The sequence below is a fragment of the Syngnathoides biaculeatus genome, chromosome 15, assembly GCF_019802595.1.
Source record: "Syngnathoides biaculeatus isolate LvHL_M chromosome 15, ASM1980259v1, whole genome shotgun sequence".
NCBI lineage: Eukaryota > Metazoa > Chordata > Actinopteri > Syngnathiformes > Syngnathidae > Syngnathoides > Syngnathoides biaculeatus.
Window position 1 is genome coordinate 22,519,096 of NC_084654.1, and position 17,563 is coordinate 22,536,658.

The window sequence follows — 17,563 nt, forward strand, 5'->3', positions numbered from 1 at the left end:
TGCCCCTCCACACAAGTGTCATCGTTTTTTCTTTTTTTTTTTTTACATTTGCTTTCTCGGCAGGGAGCGCAAATGACGTAACAACGCGGACATAAGAACGAACGAGATATTTTTACGGGGATGCTGTGAAGCACGCAGGCCTGCTTTTGTGTCGTACGGGTACACAACAACTTGACTTTAATCGTCTGGTTGCCAAGCAACCAGCTGAGCAGCAGAAAAGCACTTGCAAGGGTTCCGCTAACGGTGCTCTAAAGACACAAAAATCAGAAAAATAACTCATCTGGTTCCTGCTAAGTGAGGCTAGGTGGCTAACAAACTTAAGTGTCTAGTTTTTACACACTAAGGACATTTAGCTAACAAACTTGCTGTCTAGTTTTTACATGCTAACGATATTTAGCTAACGAATCTAGTCATTTAATTGCGGCCAACTAACTAACTCGCATTAAAGTAAAAATTAGCTAATTGTAACTAATGTTAGTAAATGAACAAACGTGACATCTACTTTTAAAACTGTGTCAAAAACAAATTAGCCAAGTGAGTTTTAAGCTGGGCAGCTAACAAACTAGACATCTAATTTTGCGCAATTTTATGTTGAGTGTTTAACAAAGTAGCCATTTAATTTTAAAAATAGGTAGCGAACGAACTGGCCCTTGGGTTTTAGCTAAGATTGCTATGAAGCTAGTCAATTAGTCTTCTGGTGTGAACTGAGGCCAGGCGGCTAATAAGTTAGCCGTCTACTTTTAACTGATAAAAACATTTAACTGACAATGTTAAATGTTATTTTTAATTCACTAAAACTAGTCAGCTGACAATTTTCGCATGTAATAAAACAAACTAAAAATAAAAACCCTCGGCTAACAAACCAGCTAACTATTTGAAAACTAGCTAGCTACACACTAGCCATATAGATTTATTTCATTTTTTTTTCCCCCTTTGGTAAAATTTGTTTTTATGGGCTCGTGTTGGACTTTATCGGCCGTATGAACGACGCACAGTTTACATCGGGTCTGCCTTAAAATGATCCTAAAACAATTGAGCGCTTTGAATCCAATTCTCCACTTCACATCTCCCCGCTTCTAAATAAAATACGAAAAAGGCCAAAAATGCAACATAAATACCGTATATAATATTCTCAGTCTATGGCGGGCGAGAGGATTTCTCCATTCTTAACTCATGATGGGAGGACGCCGAGCAGGAAATCACGGCCGCCTGCTTTGCAATTTTAAAGCCCGGCGGGCCTCAATTATTCACGCGGCGTTCCCGCCGACAATATTTTTCCATCAGGGGGCCAATTTAGACAGACCGAGACAAAGAAGGAGAAAACGGGGAAATTGCGGCTGCAGCCAAAGTGTGGCGGATCTTGAAAGTAGTCGAAAATCAGGGCAGCGCCGCGGACCAGCGGGAAGCAGATCTGCCTCGCAGCTCTGATGCTCTGGGTTCGAATTTCAGGCTCTGCCGTCTCGGCTTTGCTTGTTGTTTCCGACCTTTTGTGGGTTTTCTTCGGGTCATTGTTATTTTAATGGTAAATTAATAATTCATGCGACTGAAGTTGTACTATGCAGACTTCATTTCAAATTATTTTACTGATGATTTAATAAAATAACTTTTTAAAAATCTATGCAAAAAATATTTAAATCTTTTAATTTACAATAAAAAAACATTTGAATGAATGAATTTCAGGATGGGAGATTTGCTGCGTCATTTTTAGATTAAATTTAAAAAACAAAAAAAAAAAGGAAAATATGTGTATGAAATTGTTTTCATAGTGAATTCACCCTTGCATCTGTATATTGGCCTATTTTTAAAAGTAATTAATCTGGTATATGCACAAACCAATTCTGAATTCACCAAAACTGGTCTGTGCACTTTTTCCCCGGTTCAGGTCCGACTTGAAATGTGTACAATGCCCATTTTAAACAATAAATAATCACAGAACCATCAAAGATGACATTATTCAAAGTCTTTTTTTTTTTTACATGTTTTTATAAGATCCACTTATTAAACTTTTGTCACGTCATCGACCTGCAGACATGTTGGTTAGCGTAGCATACACCGGAAGTCAGCTGGCCCGTTTTCAAGGTAAGGTCACCTGACGCACCACATACAGCAGATTCTTATTGCATTGCCTATATTCAATTACTGACATTAAATTAGCAATTATTCAATAAAATGTAAAAAAAAATAAAATAATTTTTTTTATTTGTCCTAAAGTTTAATTCAACTATGTAATGAAAAATGTAAAAACTCAGTAAACTGTAATTAGCGCCTTCATCCTTCCATATGTCTGCATTTAGTTAAATATATATAATAAATACATAGTTAAAAAGAAATGACTTCCTTTGCAACTTGTGTTTTTGAATCAGTTTGTTAACTTTTATCCCAAAAAAAACCAAAAAATTAGGTAATATCCACACTTTCACCAATTATCTACTTACTTAAATTATTTGTTATCATACTTTTCCTACACTGCATTTAAAAAAATATGTATACAGCTTCGACGCTACATGACTGAAATGAATGCAATCCTGTTGAAGTGTCACTTTTATGTAAAAATGAAAAACGGCGCGCACATTATGGAGATGCAAACGTAACGATGGATGGAAGGTGAAACGTGCGCAATGAGATGAAGTTTTGTGCAGACGTGACATCACTGATCGGACTCATTATTTCCGCGGCGCAACTGGATGCGCAAACACTTCTTACCTTTTTCCACGCAAAATCTCTGCAACCTGTTTCCTCTCGCAAGCTCGCCCCGCACGAACCGGAAGCATCACGTCACTATCATCTTCCTCCCCCGTTGCTTCAGTGACAAGAGCCGTCGAGGACCTGTGGAAAACCTCCGTGACCAGCGTGAGACGAGGCGGCGGCAGGCCGGCTGAGAGTCGCTCCTCCTCGGCATGGCTGCGCCTCGCGCCCGGCTCCCTGGTGGTGGTGATGCTACGACCGGTGGACGCTTGATTGTTAACTCCCGGTGGTCCCTGCGGGGCGGGGCGAACAAGAAGCTTTTGCAATACAATAGAGACGCTCAGCAGGGGTGGGTGGGATTCCTTAAATAACTCACCGGCTCTGTTGTCAACATAAAAAAATGAAATCGCTGATAATGCAAAAGATAAACACAAATGACAAAACATGGGCCAATCAACCAAATTTGATGATAAATTCACCTTTCACCGGAAGTTAGCTCCAGCAATCCCGCGAACCTTGTGGGGATAAGCGGATTGGAAAATGAATAGTTTAAAAAGTGGAAAAAACATGAAATGCATTAAAGTTTATATTTAACATACACATAAATTTAAAAAATATTGTGGTTTAAAGAGAAAGCAAACCGACAAATATCCACACATTTTCTTCATCTTAACTGGGCTCGGGTTTTGGGGGGAGCAGCTTGAGCAGGGAAGACCTGACTCCCCTCTCACCAGAAACTTGGGTCGTCCCTGGGACAGTGGGCCGTGCCCGGACCCCCTCTCCGGGGAGAATCTGAACCAGATGCCCGAGCCACTTCATCTGGCTCCCCTCAATGCGGAGTTGGACTCTGACCTCCGCCCGGATGACCGAGCTTCTCACCCTAAATTTTTTGGCTGACCCGATCAGATCTCATAAACAATGAGTATGAATCCGAAGTGATGCGTTCGTGTGCGCTCTGGTTTTCTAACTCTCCCGCTTTAATTGCCGGGTGCACAACAGCCAGTCGCAAATCAGAAACAGGTGCCGCAGCCCATAATTCTTACCGGCTCCACGGACGCCGCAGCATCTCGTCGTCCATTCGTCCGATGCGCTTGTGCACAGTGTACCGTACCGGCGATCCTAAACCCGTCCGTCCCTTATTTGTGAAATTGTCATCTCTAATTATGTTTTTGTTCCAAGATGGTGTGCTGTATTGCAAATTGTGTAGGAATTGGGTTATTTTTAAAGCAACGACAACGAAAAGCCGGGCCAGGTCGGAAACGTCAATTGCAATTTTCGATGTGCAAAAAGTGATTCTTTTATTAAGCGGCACGACTCCACTCCTCACACATTGACGTATCCCTCCGCACGCTGCATCCCACGGCACAAAAAGCAGTTCCGCTCACGAGGGGAAGAAGGGCAGCTCTCGGATGAACGCGTTGATGTCCGTGATGGGCGTGGCGCCCGCCATCTTGGGCGAGGGCGCCAGGAAGGTGAGCCTGGACACCTCGCCGTAAGCCGAGCCGCCGGACCCCTGGCCTCGGGCGGTGGGTTCCCCGCCTTCGTCGTCGTTCGGACCGTCGCCCTCCTCGGTGCCGAAGCCCACCACCTGAGCCGGGGGGGGGGAGCAAGAGCAGTCAGAACTCGGCGACTGCAATGACAATAAATAATATATATATATATTTTTAAAACAAACACATAGCTTCAGAAAACTTCTGGCTAGCTTTATGCTATTGAACAGTAGAAAATGCCATTCACAGGTTAACCGTTAGCATCTACAGTCTCACTTTCAGAAGCAATGGCTGATAAAACAAAAACGATGGCGCAACACATGTAGACAGACGGTATAAAAGTACTCACATGGGAATATATTTTTTTAGACCATTAAGTATTGCTATTTTTCTCACTACAAAATGAAAAATAAATCAATCAATAAATCAACTTTTGGGACAAGTTTCTTACGGAAAAACGGGAGTGTTTTTTTGCAAATGTTTGGAAATGTCGTCCAAGTCTATTGTAGGCTTGTTTTGTGCCTTAGTTTATTAAAAATAATTCTCTTGAACTGCAATTCAAAAGCAATCTGTGATCTCCATTGGTTCATTTTCATTACCGTAATTCCCGGCCTACAGAGCACACCTGGTTATAGGCCGCACCCAGTACATTTGTAAAGGAAATACTATTTGGTACATAAACATGCCACAGCTGTGTAAAAGCTGCTGAAAGCCACATTGAAAAAGGAGATGGCACACATAGTTTAACGCTAGCGCCGTGCTAATGCTTATGCTAGCACAGTGCTAACCTTAGCACAGCGCTAACAGGGCCAGTTAAAAAAGAAAACATACTGGTAAAAATCACTGAGACACAGCAGTAACACGCTAGCGCAGCGCTAACAGGGCCGGACCGGTAAAAGTCACTTCCTCGGCAAATATATTCCACCGGTCTCACGCTTACCTTTTTCCGCTCGAGTGCCCCCTTGCGGCCGTCAGAAAAAAAATGCATAAATTAGCATCAAATCATCAACCGCAGGGTTGAAAGCGTGTGAAAAAAGTCGCGCCTTATAGGTCGGAAATTGCAGTACATTTTTATTTATCGCTACTTTTGTCATACTGGAGTTGGTGGCGGGAAAAGCGGCTTACGTGCACGCTGAGTTTGCGGCTGTTGGGTCCTCGGTGGTCGGAGAACCAGGAGAGCAGCTCGTTGCGGCTCATCTGCTTCAAGATCTTGGTCTGAAAATTGGATTGCGGTGTGGGGATATTTATTAATTTTGAGAAAGAAAATGACTCAATTATGTGAGGGATTAAGTTATAATTTCTAATGGTGGGACTCGGTAATTTTTAAAAATCTGATTAATGACTGGTTTGTTCATGAATTCATCTCGATTAATCGCTTTTCATTTATGGAAAAGTATTTGCCCTAAAAAGCAGCATGATTTAATTTCAAAAGGATTTCACCGGATGAACGAACCAAAAATGAATATTGTGAATTGCAGAAAAATGCATTTCATTGCTTTCCAATACAGAACAGTAGAAAAACCAATTGAGAATATCACTGGTCAAAATTAAACACACCTACAATTAAAATGACATTCGAAGACACTTATTTGAAAAAAAAAAAACAAAAAAAAAACAAAAACAGTATTACCTATCCTTTGAAGCACGTTGGTGGTATGAAAATTCATTTTTGCATCATTTGGACAAAGCCAAAATTATTAAATCTTCCACTGATTAGTTGTTGTATATCTAGTTGTTTTTTAATAAATTAAATTTGCCTCTTATCAACCCTCGCCGCAATATTTCATTTAATTCCTCCATTTTGGTAGCCGAGCGTCAGCGTAATCTATGTACCAAGAAATTGTGCTAATGTGTGTCTTTTTTTTTAAATAATTTGTCTGTAATGAATAGATAATAATTTTATTAAATAGAAAAAAAAACAATGAAATAAAAAAATAATTCTAATAATTTTATGTTTTCAGTAGTAATACGTTGATTAAAAAATTTCCAATACATTAGGAGAAAACAATTGGAAAAGTGCGCTATCTGCTGGACATAGTGTGCCACTGCAATACGATCCGGGGGGGGGGAGAAGAAGAAGACGCGCACACGCACCTCTCTGTTGAGCCGGTCAAACATGTATTGCTGCGTGACCACCTCGGTCCAGTTTCTGTCCACCTCGTCGCCCAAGTGTGTGTCGTCACACTCCTTCAGCTTCACCAGAGTGCTCACCTACCACACACACGCACACACGCACATGCAAGGATTATGAAACACGATTGCACGCTATGACTAACGGCGTTCAGAAGCCACTCGGAACGCGCACCTGAGCGTTGAAGGCCTCCTCGGTCAGCGCGTCGAGCGTCTCTCCAAACCAAACCAGAAACTCTTCAATTTTTAACTCCGTCAGCTCTGTACTGAGAGCACATTGGTCACAGTTCATGTAAATTAGTTCTCGAAATTTCGGAAGAGCTTTATTTTATTCGTTTTCATTTGCCGCTTATCCTCACGAGGAGTGCTGGAGCCTATCCCGGCTGCCGACGGGCAGGAGGCGGGGTACACCCTGAACTGGTTGCCATAGTGACAAACAGTCACACTCACAATCACACCTAGGGACAATTTATTCAGCCATCCGTTTTCTTAGCCGCTTAACCTCACAAGGGTCGCAGGAGTGCTGGAGCCTATCCCGGCTGCCGACGGGCAGGAGGCGGGGTACACCCTGAACTGGTTGCCAGCCAATCGCAGGTCACGTGGAGGCAGACAACCAATTGCGCTCACAATCGCACCTACGGGCAATTTAGAGTGTCCAATTAATGTCGCGCGTTTTTGGGATGTGTGGGGAAACCGGAGTGCCCCAGGAATACCTACACAGGGACGGGGACAATATGCAAACTCCGCACCGGCGGGTCCGGGATTGAACCCAACACCTCGGAACTGTGAGGCCAACAGTTTCTAGGTGATCCACCGTTCCGCCACATTTTTTGAGAATAAAAGGATTTATTTTAGGATTTTTTTTTTTAAACAGTTATTTTAAAAAAATGTTGCTTACATTTTTATATGTTGAGATTAAAAAAAAAAAAAAAAAAGCTAAAATGAGAGGGAACAAAAATTGAATTTTTCGAGATGCTTTCATTTCATGAAATTTATGTCTACGACTTTCTCGTTTTCTACGTCAACATGTTTTCATCCATTTTCTGAGATGAAGCGGGAAGATGCAAAGAAAAATATTCTGAAGATTAAGCCGTTAGGTGGCGTAGCGGATCAGGTCCTGGGTTCGATCCCGGCCCCGCCTGTGTGGAGTTTGCACGTTCAACCCCCGTGCCCGCGTGGCTTTTCTCCGGGCACTCCGGTTTCCTCCCACTTCCCAAAAACATGCAACATTAATGGGCCACTCTAAATTGCCCATAGGTGTGATTGTGAGCGCAGCTGTTTGTGCCCTGCGATTGGCTGGCAACCAGTTCAGGGTGGACCCCGCCTCCTGCCCGTTGACAGCTGGGATAGGCTCCAGCACTCCCCGCGACCCTCGTGAGGATAAGCGGCAGAGAAAACGGGTTGGATGGACCAAGCCGTTATCGACGTCCACCCAAAGTCGCCATCGGACTGCGCTGGAAGGTTACGTTGCCGACCCACCTGAACTTGGACGCGTGCGTCTGCACGGTGACGGAGAAACCCAGAACGCCGGACGTGTTTCTGCAGGCGGGGTAGACGTGGTACCTTCACGGTGACCGAAACAACAACAACAAAAACATGAAAGTATGCCCAAAAAATAAAATCAATAATAATCATGCCGCGCCAAAAGGTTTGCAGGAACGACGACGTGGAGGGACACACCCCAGCGTCTCTTTGGTGCGAAGGAAATCAAAACAAGGCTCCTCCATGAGCATCTGAAAAAATGAAAATATTGCTTTAACCCTCACTTTCTTCTTCCTTCCAATTATTTTAGCGGCGCAAATGCAAATTTAATCAAACTTCCCATTTCTCTTTGATCTGGTCATTTGCCCCTGCACCTCTTGAAGTAAATAAATGATACGCAGTTTGCTTAGAATTGGTACAGTCCTAAGAACATATTTTTTAAAAAAATCTGTTTTTAAGGTTGTTGTTTTTTGTTTTTTTTTTTTTAAATGGACATTCAAGTGTAAAAAATACATTTGGATATTTTTCAATACTGACAAGAAATGATGCCTGGAGAAAAACTTTCAGCGATGAAAAAATAAAAACATCTTCATCACTGTGTACGAGTCGAGACTTTCTTAAACGGTCGTAAAATCCGACACGGCCCGAGCGATTAAAGAAACAGAAGAGATTATGAAAAAAAATGATACAAATATGACTCACCACTAAGACTTCAACCAGCGTGTGCTCCCTCAAGTCTTTGGATCCACTCTATCACATTCAAAGAGGTTATTAATATCATTTTCAAGCAATTAGACGAAGTGATTATTACCATCACGCAATTACCATCTCTAACCCGAGGCCCGATGAGGGGGCGGGGCATGGGGACGCCATGTTGACTTGCGATAATACAGTATTTTGGCATAAAACAGTACATGATATTTTGAAATTGCTGCATTTTGTCAGCTGACTTCTAACGTGTTGACATTTTTCTCATATTTGATGTGGCGACTCGTAATTAACGCCTCATCCATCTTCCCCTTCCGTCACGCTGAGCTCAAATCCAAAGTGATGCAAATCTGCCACCTACTGGCATCTGGGCGTCATTACATTTCTGTGCATGCCTGCATTTATTTGGTTGCTGTTTGAGACTGGATGGCTCATTTGGTCACCAAAACTGAAGTCACCATCCGCCATCTTGATACTCCCACCAACTGCTTTAAGCGCCAGTTCCGTGGCTGTGAGAAAACATTTCACATGTAAATTAGAAAGATTTACTTTGACACTGTTAAGTTCGTTTGTAAAAGTTTTTTTTAAATTTATTTTCTGATGATCATAATTCACTTGAACAAAGTTTTGTTTACAGTTGTTCACTGTTCGCTCTCTGCTTCACCTTTATGTCTGACATTTTTTCGCAAAAAAAAAAAGCAATATAATAAGTCAATATTTTCCCAGACTCCATCAGTGGAAAAGCAAAACAACACATTTGTGATTTTTAAAAAAAATTTATTTCATAATACAGAACTCTGCAAATTGAATTTGATTTTCAAATGCGAGGAAAAGAGTTACAATTTTCTGCCTGAGAGGACAACGCAGAGACAAATGAACAATGCATTTAGCATGTATTCTCCCAATTGCAAGACCTTATTTCCAAAAATATATCTGACTTGAAATTTCATGTTTTTATTGTAAAAAAATGCTTAGTTTTTAGCTATGTTATGATGATAGTGCTTCAGAGCGTATTTTTGGAAAAGATAACGTCATGGAAATTGGGATCTAGGTAATATTCAAGGTTTCTTAGTGTTTTTCCTTTGCACTTCGCCTTTTTTTTTTTGGCTTACCAAGTCGAATTAGAAATCCTTCATGTTACCAGAACTGAAAAAACGTCAAGCTCACAGGACCAGTTTTAATTCTACATGCCAAATTTTGAGAAAAATCCCGCCATAATCCAACCTGTAAACCATGTCCTTCACACGTTTTGGGAGTACCAAGATGGCGGCCAACTGGCTTCAACCAATCGACATACTCCTTGATGTGTATGTGCTATCCAGTCTTCGTTTATTTTTTTTTGTTTGTTTGTTTTTTTTAAATCAGTGTTTGCAGTCACTTGACTTCCTTGTTACAGTATATCAGATTGGACCTGATTGGGCCCCGTAACCCATGTGACCACATCACGAGGAAAAAAAAAAGTGAATCGCGGGAGACGATCATCGAGCACAATTCGCGTATCTGTCGCTTTGCAATTGATCGGGCGAGAGGTGCCCACCCCCATCCCTAAAGCGCAGCCATAAACTGGTAAGGCATCACAAACAAAATGACTTATAAATGAATTATAACTATGTAAATTTTGCGTCTACCTGGTAGTAGACTGTGACCTCGGAGTTGGCGTCTCCCTTGTTCAGCGATTTGACTTTGCAGATGTGATGTCGCCTGGGCAGCTCCACCACTCGGAACATCACCGGCACCTCCGCAGGCAGCTTGGAGAACTGCAGCTTGCTGTGGAGGAGGAAGTGCTGATGAAATTATGGATGCGCTCAAGACGAAGCAGAGAGGCGGACCACGGGATCCCGTCGTGTGAGGCGAACGCTTATGACGGCTCACTCACTCGGTCACATACTGGAGGAAGCCCCGAGACTCCTGCGGAGCAAACACAACTGTGGATAAGCGGCAAGCGCTGAACTTTGTCGTGCAGGGTCAGCTGAGTCGCTGCAAATTCATCAGAAAGCAACGGCATCAAACGCGTGCCACGCGTAGCACTCACGCGGCTGCTGAAGTTGCCCTGCACCAGGCCCTCGGCGTACAGCTCGGCCTTGAACCTGCGGACGAAATCCGTCAGCTCGTCGCCGGTGAGGCCGGCCACGAGCGCCTGGTACTTGTCCACCATGGACCAACGGCCGTGCTCCAGGATCAACAAGCGCACGTCCCTGAAAACAGGAGAACGGTTTTATCGTGAAAGGTTCCGGCCACCAGGGGGCGGCAAAGGACCGAGCGTGTGAGGCGCCCACTTGTTGAGCTTGGCCGGCTTGATGAGGATGTTGAAGTAGGTTTTCTTCAGCTGCTCGGAGAACATGCTGAAGACGTCCGGGGGGGCCTCGAAGTCAGCCAGGTGGTCGACGATCAGGCGAAACAGAAGCTGCGTGACGTGCGCAAAGCGACGACAAGTCAATTGTGGCTAACGTTCACTGGACAGCTAATAAATAACGTCGGGGAGTATCCGATTACATGTAACTAGATTACATCAGTCAATTTGAAAACGTATGTAATTGTAATCCATTGCATTGCTGGGAGAAAATTAGTGTTGCTTTGGGAGGATCCCCCCCCCCCCCCCGATTTTAATTACATTTCACAAAAACTCAGACATTTATTTTTAATATTTACGTCCTCCTCCTAAAGATGGTGCCATTCTACCGCCGTCTCAAACATAACTTTTGTTTTTGCCAAATATGTCTACAAATGCTCTCAATCCACTTTTTATTTTATATTATTAAATTATTTTTATTTCTTTCGGCTTGTCCCGTTAGGGGTCTCGGATGAACGCTCATATTTGTTTGGCAAAGTTTTTAACAGCGGATCCCCTTCCTGATGCGACCCCCTCTTGGGGAGTGGACGCCCCAGTGAGATATGAACTCATGACTCCTTTGTTTACCAAACCAATGCTCTAAACACCGAGCTATGGGCCTCAAAATTATTAACTAATTAATAAAAAAATATTTCATTTATTGTATTTATTTTATTATTATTGCATTCATTTTATTTATTTTGTTCATTTAACTTATTTCTTAAGATTTATTTATTAATATTTTATCCATTATTTCATTGATTTTATTTATCTATTATTTAATTGATCAATTTATTAGTATTGTATTTATTTAATTTATTAGTTATTTTTATTATTACATTATTATTATTATTATTATTAACTAATTAAATTTATTTATGGATCCACATATTTATATTTATATTATATTTAATCCAATTTGAGAGGAAACATCCAAGGTTCTCGTCGATGAATTGATTCAAAATTCATGATCCAAATATAATCAAATGTAATTACCGATATTAGTTTGAAAAAGTAATTGCAATTACTGTTATTACACTTTCCTAACACCGCAATATTAAATTAGAAACTAAGAGCTACGCAGAGCAGGGAATGATCGGGTTTGGCACGGGCCGGAACCTTGAACCGGCGCCTTGTCACTCACGGGCAGCTTGTCGTCAAATCCGTTGACCTTGATCACCAGCCCGTGCTCGCCCGCCACCAACTTATACTCCAGCTGGGCCACCTCGGCCTCGTAGGCGGGCTCGGCCAGATTGTGGCCCAGGATGTTGACCAGCAGGTCCAGCAGCACCACGCTGGAGCGCGAGGAAGGAAGCGGAACGTGGGTAAAAGGGGGTGGCGGGGGGGCAAGAGAGGGAAAGAGAGCGAAGACTTCGCCGACTTACTTCTTAGCAGACTGCTGGATTACGGGAGAAATCAGGTGAAATCTGATGTAGGCTGTGGAAGGAGACAAATGATCATTCTAATAATAATAATAATAATAAACACCCCCCACCCTACGGAATCGCACCTTTGAGAGTTTTGAATTTGTTGTCCTTCTTGTACCACAGGCAGCCTCTGTCGCTGCTGGTGACGCGTACGGGGAATTCGGTGTCGGGCCAGTCGGAAGGCTTCAGGGTGAAGTTGGTGGCTTGGAGTGGGGGGGGGGTGGATGAAAAAAAGTTGATTATTTCAAAACTTGCCAAGGCGCGATAGAAAATAGCCAAAAGGGTGTTGAGACGGGCGGCGTGATCGAATAGTCCCGCAAATGGACCGTTTTGTAGTTTCTTGGCCAGATGATTTAACTCCAGCTAGCAACAGATGTTAGAAAGAAGGAATTGGCTCACTGGTTCATCCAGCCATCCATTTTCTTCGCCACTTATCCGCACTCTTAATATTTCAATATTCAATATTTGAACACAAAAAAACAGAGAAACGCATGTCGACAGGCTGCTATCTTAAGTCGTCTGTCCATCCAATTTCTTTGCTGCTTATCCTCACAAGGGTCGCCGGGTGTGCCGGAGCCTATCTCGGCTGTCAACGGGCAGGAGGGGGGGCGGGAACACCCTGATCTGGTCGCCAGCCAATCGCAGGGCAGATCGAGACAAACAGCAGCACTCACAATCACACCTAGAGGCAATTTTAGAGTGTCCAATCAATGTTGCATGTTTTTGAGATGTGGGAGGAAACCGGAGTGCCCACCCGGAGCAAACCCACGCAGGCACGGGGAGAACATGCAAACTCCACACAGGCGTGTCCGGAGTTGAACCCGGGACCTCAGAACTGTGAGGCCAGCGCTTTACCGCTGACTCACCGTGCCGCCTCACTTAGATCTTCGAAAACCACCGCGAACATCCCGTCACGCATTCGGCCAAACCACCTCACCGCCTGATCCACCTCCGCGGTGGCAACTAACAACGGCGCCCACGACGGCCAAACCAGATCCCTGTCCGATCCCCGCTGGGGTGGCTCATACGTTGAACACGGCTTCGGCCGGGGTGGCTCACCGGCACATTTAGCACCCTTGATTTACAGATGACGCCCCCCCCCCCAACTATTATTTCTTTTAGTAGCTGTATACACACCTGTCATTTGCAACCCACGAAGCTCTCGTCCTTTGCAGCCGTGCGATCCATTTTTCACGACGAACCGGGTCTTTTGGAAAAGTGTGAAGAGCGAATCCATCCTCCCGAGTGTTCGAGCAACATCCAGCGATACAACATTTTGGCTAACACGAAGGAACAACGAGCTACCTTCCGGCAGGTAAAACTAGTAGAAGCAGACGAGACCGCTCGAGTGCGCTAATGTAATGCCCTGTACGTCACTTCCTGCTTCTTCTGGAAAACAAATCCCTCGATTTTCACGGCGGGAGTTACAAAAAGCCAAAGTTTTGTGGTGAAAAAACGGATGGGTCCATACCGGCTGCTGTTTTTTTTCATTAATAACATACTAAATAATCATGAATCTCACGACAGCGGCCCTTTAATTTCTTCGCGGCGCCAGTCGTTTTTTGTTTTTCTTCAGACAAAGAAGACGGCTAATTCGCCGCGACGACTGTTTATGACAACCCCTGCATATGCAAATTGAACTTGTTTCACAGAAATTAAAAAAAAAAAAAAAAAAAGCTGAAAGACAGAAACATAATTATACTGGAATTATATCGGCGATAACGGAGAGGGGATGAATACTAATGTGCTCCCCGCGTGATTAGTGCGGCAGGCCCATCCTGAATTTAGGGCTTAAAACATTAAGGATAACTTTACCAATTAAAGCCGCGGCATTAACACCTCTATTAGATCCCCGATTATTAACCAGGGAACGTTACGACGACGGCGCCAATGCCGCACGTCGCCCTGGTTACTCGCGGCCCTGCAACTGCGGTTTTTCTTCAGAAAATAGCCTCGCATCGACGTTTAGAATTCAGCGTTTGTCGCCCAAAACGGAGGCCGATCTTGAGCCGGCGTTTTGGTCGTGTTGCAACTCTCCCCCCAAAAAGCGGGGTTTTTTTGGTGTTTTTTTTTTTTTTTTTTGTTCTTTCGAGGAGCGCAGTCGAACAGTGTGTCATTAGAAGATGGGAACATTGCGGTCATAAAGGGATGATGGAGGTGGGCCGCGGCGGCGCTCGGGCCTCGCTGCGGGGACTAAATGTTGGTAATAACCGGCCACGGCGCACCTGGAGATTAGCCCCCGCCATTACCGGGCGGGACGGGAGCGATTGATTCATTGCGCCGCCGCGGCCGTTTGCGAGCGGGCGAGGGGAAACGTGCGGAATGTTCCGAAAGGGTCCGCGTGGAACGGGCCCACCTTTTCCTTTCTCGCCTCGTTGCGGGTTCGAAAGCACACGCGGCCGTATCGCTCCCGTCAGGAGACCGCTTTCTCTCGCAAATTGCGACATAAAACTACGATTGCAACACAGATATACTCGTAATGGCTGAATCTACGCCATAAACGTACGAGCCTGACTCCTGACAACTTATGTTAGCACATGCGCGGATGTTTTCAGCCCACCACCCCCTAAAATTTGACAACTGTTGATACGGATGGGGCGCCACGGTGGATCAGCGTTGGCCTCGCAGTTCTGAGGACCGGGGTCCGATCCCGGCCCCGCCCGTGTGGAGTTCTCCCCGTGCCTGTGTGGCTTTTCTCTGGGTGGGCACTCCGGTTTCCTCCCACATCCCAAAAAACATGCAACATTAATTGGACACGCTAAATTGCCCCAAGGTGTGATTGCGAGTGCGGCTGTTTGTCTCCATGTGCCCTGTGATTGGCTGGCGACCAGTTGGTGCTCTTTGACCGCTGGGATAGACTCCAGCACTCCCTCGAACCTTCGTGAGGATAAGTGGCTAAGAAGATGGATGGATGGATCTCATAAATGAGTGCGTTTGCTTTGTGAATCCAATCCAGTCGTATTTTGCTGCGGCTCAAAATTGACACGGTTCAGTCACAAAACATCCGTAAATTTCATAAATGGGAACGAAATTGCATTAAAATCTGCAAAAAGTGAATTTCAACACCGCTAAACCTCTGATCCTAGAATCATCCCTGAGCATGTCAGGGATGTTTTGCACGGTTAGCATTAAGCTAAGCAGACATTCATAAGATCATGCTGTGAGCGTTCTCAGTACACAACGTAAAGTTGACTTTGCTTTATGTTTGATGTATTGCTCACTATTTTCCCAACTGCTGCTGATTAGAGAGTTCATAATATTAATACAGCGCCGATGGATGAGATAGGCTAAGACAGAAGAGAAAGAAGAATAATACTTCATCCTTTATATTCATAAGTTTCTATAATTAAAGGTTAAATGAAATTTTGTCTCAAATATGCAAGTACCGTTTTACATATTTTACCCACATACACATACATCCCCCCTACTTCACTGTTTTTCACTTTTTCGCGGGTGCTTCTGGTCTCAATTAACTGTGAAAAATGAGGGATTACTGTTTTGAACAAGAAGAAGAAGAACACAAAGACAAAGACGAAGAAGAAGAAGAGGAAGAAGACTGAAAGTGAGCATTTTGCGTGTGGTGGGTCGCCCACCTATGAACCTGTTCGCCGCCGGCAGCAGAAGCTCGCCGCTGAGCTCCAAATTTGCCACCCAGCGCTCCATCCACTCGGGCGGGATATCTGGAAGAGCGGAAAGCGCAAATCTCCGTCACATTTTTACATGTTGAAACGAAATCAAAACGCCACCCACTGGCGTCGCGGGAGCGCCGGTTCGGTACATTTTTTTCCCCAAAAAAAGCGAGATGACGCCTGCGCGTGCGAGGCCTTTTTTTTTTTTTGTAATCACAATGAAATGTCATTTGAAGCGGTAGAGATAAATGGCTCGAGTGCTTTACGGTAAGGAGGGGGGGCCCCATGTTGCCGCAGGGAGAAAACTGGGAAAGACAATGTATTCACGTGTGTTGGGGCGACCACACACAAACACACGCTCACAAAGGCTAACACACACTTACCTTCCACGCTGTATTGTGTTCCGAACCACTTTTCCCTGAGGGGACAGCGGCCCTCGTGTTCTGGTGACAACAGCATCAGGTTGGCTTTCTCGGGGGTGAGGAGGGACAGCGCTGCACCAATCACCTGGTCGCGCGCACACACACACAGGGAACACGTTTCCTTCTGTCATTGTCCAAATCTGTTTCTTTATGCAGGCGCAATCTCACAGAGGAAAAGGGGCGGGGGGGGGGGGTAGCAGCTCTCATTTCACTTTCCGCACAAAGCAATCTGCGGCGCACAAGCGGACAAAAGAAATGAGCGACAGAATAAAGCTCGGGGTGGGGGTGGGTGGGGGGCTCGACGGCAGTTAACCAATTATTTAATAAAATAAATGAAAGCCTTAAGCGCGCGCACGGTATGATTTTGCGGCGGGTAGGGCGATAACGGAATATATGAAAGTTTCTTTCTGCTCGGCGATATTAATAAGGTGTAATGTGGCACTGTGATCTCAAAACATTTTACGATGATTTCAGAGTTTCTAAAAACTAAAAAATGATGAATGGTGAAGACTCTACGTAACATCCTCTGCATTACTATAATTATAATTATTTGTATATTACAGGGCAGCACGCTGGAAAGCGTTGCCCTCACAGTTCTGAGGACCCGGGTTCGATCCCGGCTCCGGCTTTGTGGAGTTTGCATGTCCTCCCCGTGCCTGCGTGGGTTTTCTCCGGGTACACTGGCTTCCTTCCACATCCCAAAAACAAACATTAATTGGACGATCTAAATTTCCCATAGGTGTGATTGTGAGTGCGGTTGTTTGTCTCCATGTGCCCTGCGATTGGCTAGCGACCAGTTCAGGGTGTGCCCCGCCTCCTCTCCGTTGACAGCTGGGATAGGCTCCAGCACTCCCTGCGACCCACGTGAGGATAAGCGGCTCAGAAAATGGATGAATGTATATTACAAAACTCTTGATAATATAAATGCTCCGCGGGCGAGATTGAAAAAAGGAGCAAGCCGATCTTTGCGCACTCCGAGAATAGACAGAAATGAAAATGTTAAGTTTCTTACATTTCAGCAGCATCAAAAATTAAATGCCGGGGGGGGGGTCTAAAATTATTGCGGAGTTGACCACCTCGCTACTGAAGTCAAACATCAACTGGTCTCCTGTCAGCAAGTCCTCCTTGGGGAACAGCTGCATGTTCTCACAGATGTCCTCCACGTACTCGATGGGGTCGCTCTGAAAGAGGAGAGGAGAGGAGAGGAATCGGGCAGCCGATAGAATGACGCGGAGCAGGCGGCGCCGGCGCGAGGGCCGCT

The 17,563-nt window shown here is 44.6% G+C and overlaps 1 protein-coding gene across 4 annotated transcripts in view; it reads right to left on the reverse strand.

Annotated features, from left to right (window-relative positions):
- Positions 1-2,770: 2,770 nt before the first annotated feature.
- LOC133513478 (nardilysin-like) overlaps positions 2,771-17,563 on the reverse strand; it is a 30,679-nt gene continuing 15,886 nt past the window's right edge. Inside the window, exons 15-33 of one of the 4 annotated variants that reach the window (XM_061844328.1) lie at positions 17,379-17,483; positions 16,264-16,387; positions 15,845-15,931; positions 12,335-12,454; positions 12,210-12,261; positions 11,969-12,119; positions 10,772-10,899; positions 10,528-10,690; positions 10,372-10,403; positions 10,124-10,262; positions 8,490-8,537; positions 7,986-8,038; positions 7,785-7,868; positions 6,481-6,571; positions 6,270-6,386; positions 5,301-5,390; positions 4,071-4,273; positions 3,165-3,200; positions 2,771-2,978 (exon numbers count right to left, since the gene is read on the reverse strand). In XM_061844328.1, coding sequence (XP_061700312.1) covers positions 2,771-2,978; positions 3,165-3,200; positions 4,071-4,273; positions 5,301-5,390; positions 6,270-6,386; positions 6,481-6,571; positions 7,785-7,868; positions 7,986-8,038; positions 8,490-8,537; positions 10,124-10,262; positions 10,372-10,403; positions 10,528-10,690; positions 10,772-10,899; positions 11,969-12,119; positions 12,210-12,261; positions 12,335-12,454; positions 15,845-15,931; positions 16,264-16,387; positions 17,379-17,483 — 2,031 coding nt within the window. Of the gene's footprint in view, positions 3,201-4,070; positions 4,316-5,300; positions 5,391-6,269; positions 6,387-6,480; positions 6,572-7,784; positions 7,869-7,985; positions 8,039-8,489; positions 8,538-8,938; positions 9,005-10,123; positions 10,263-10,371; positions 10,404-10,527; positions 10,691-10,771; positions 10,900-11,968; positions 12,120-12,209; positions 12,262-12,334; positions 12,455-15,844; positions 15,932-16,263; positions 16,388-17,378; positions 17,484-17,563 lie in introns of those variants that run through there. The other 3 variants (XM_061844326.1, XM_061844327.1, XR_009798504.1) reach the window with 3 other exon arrangements.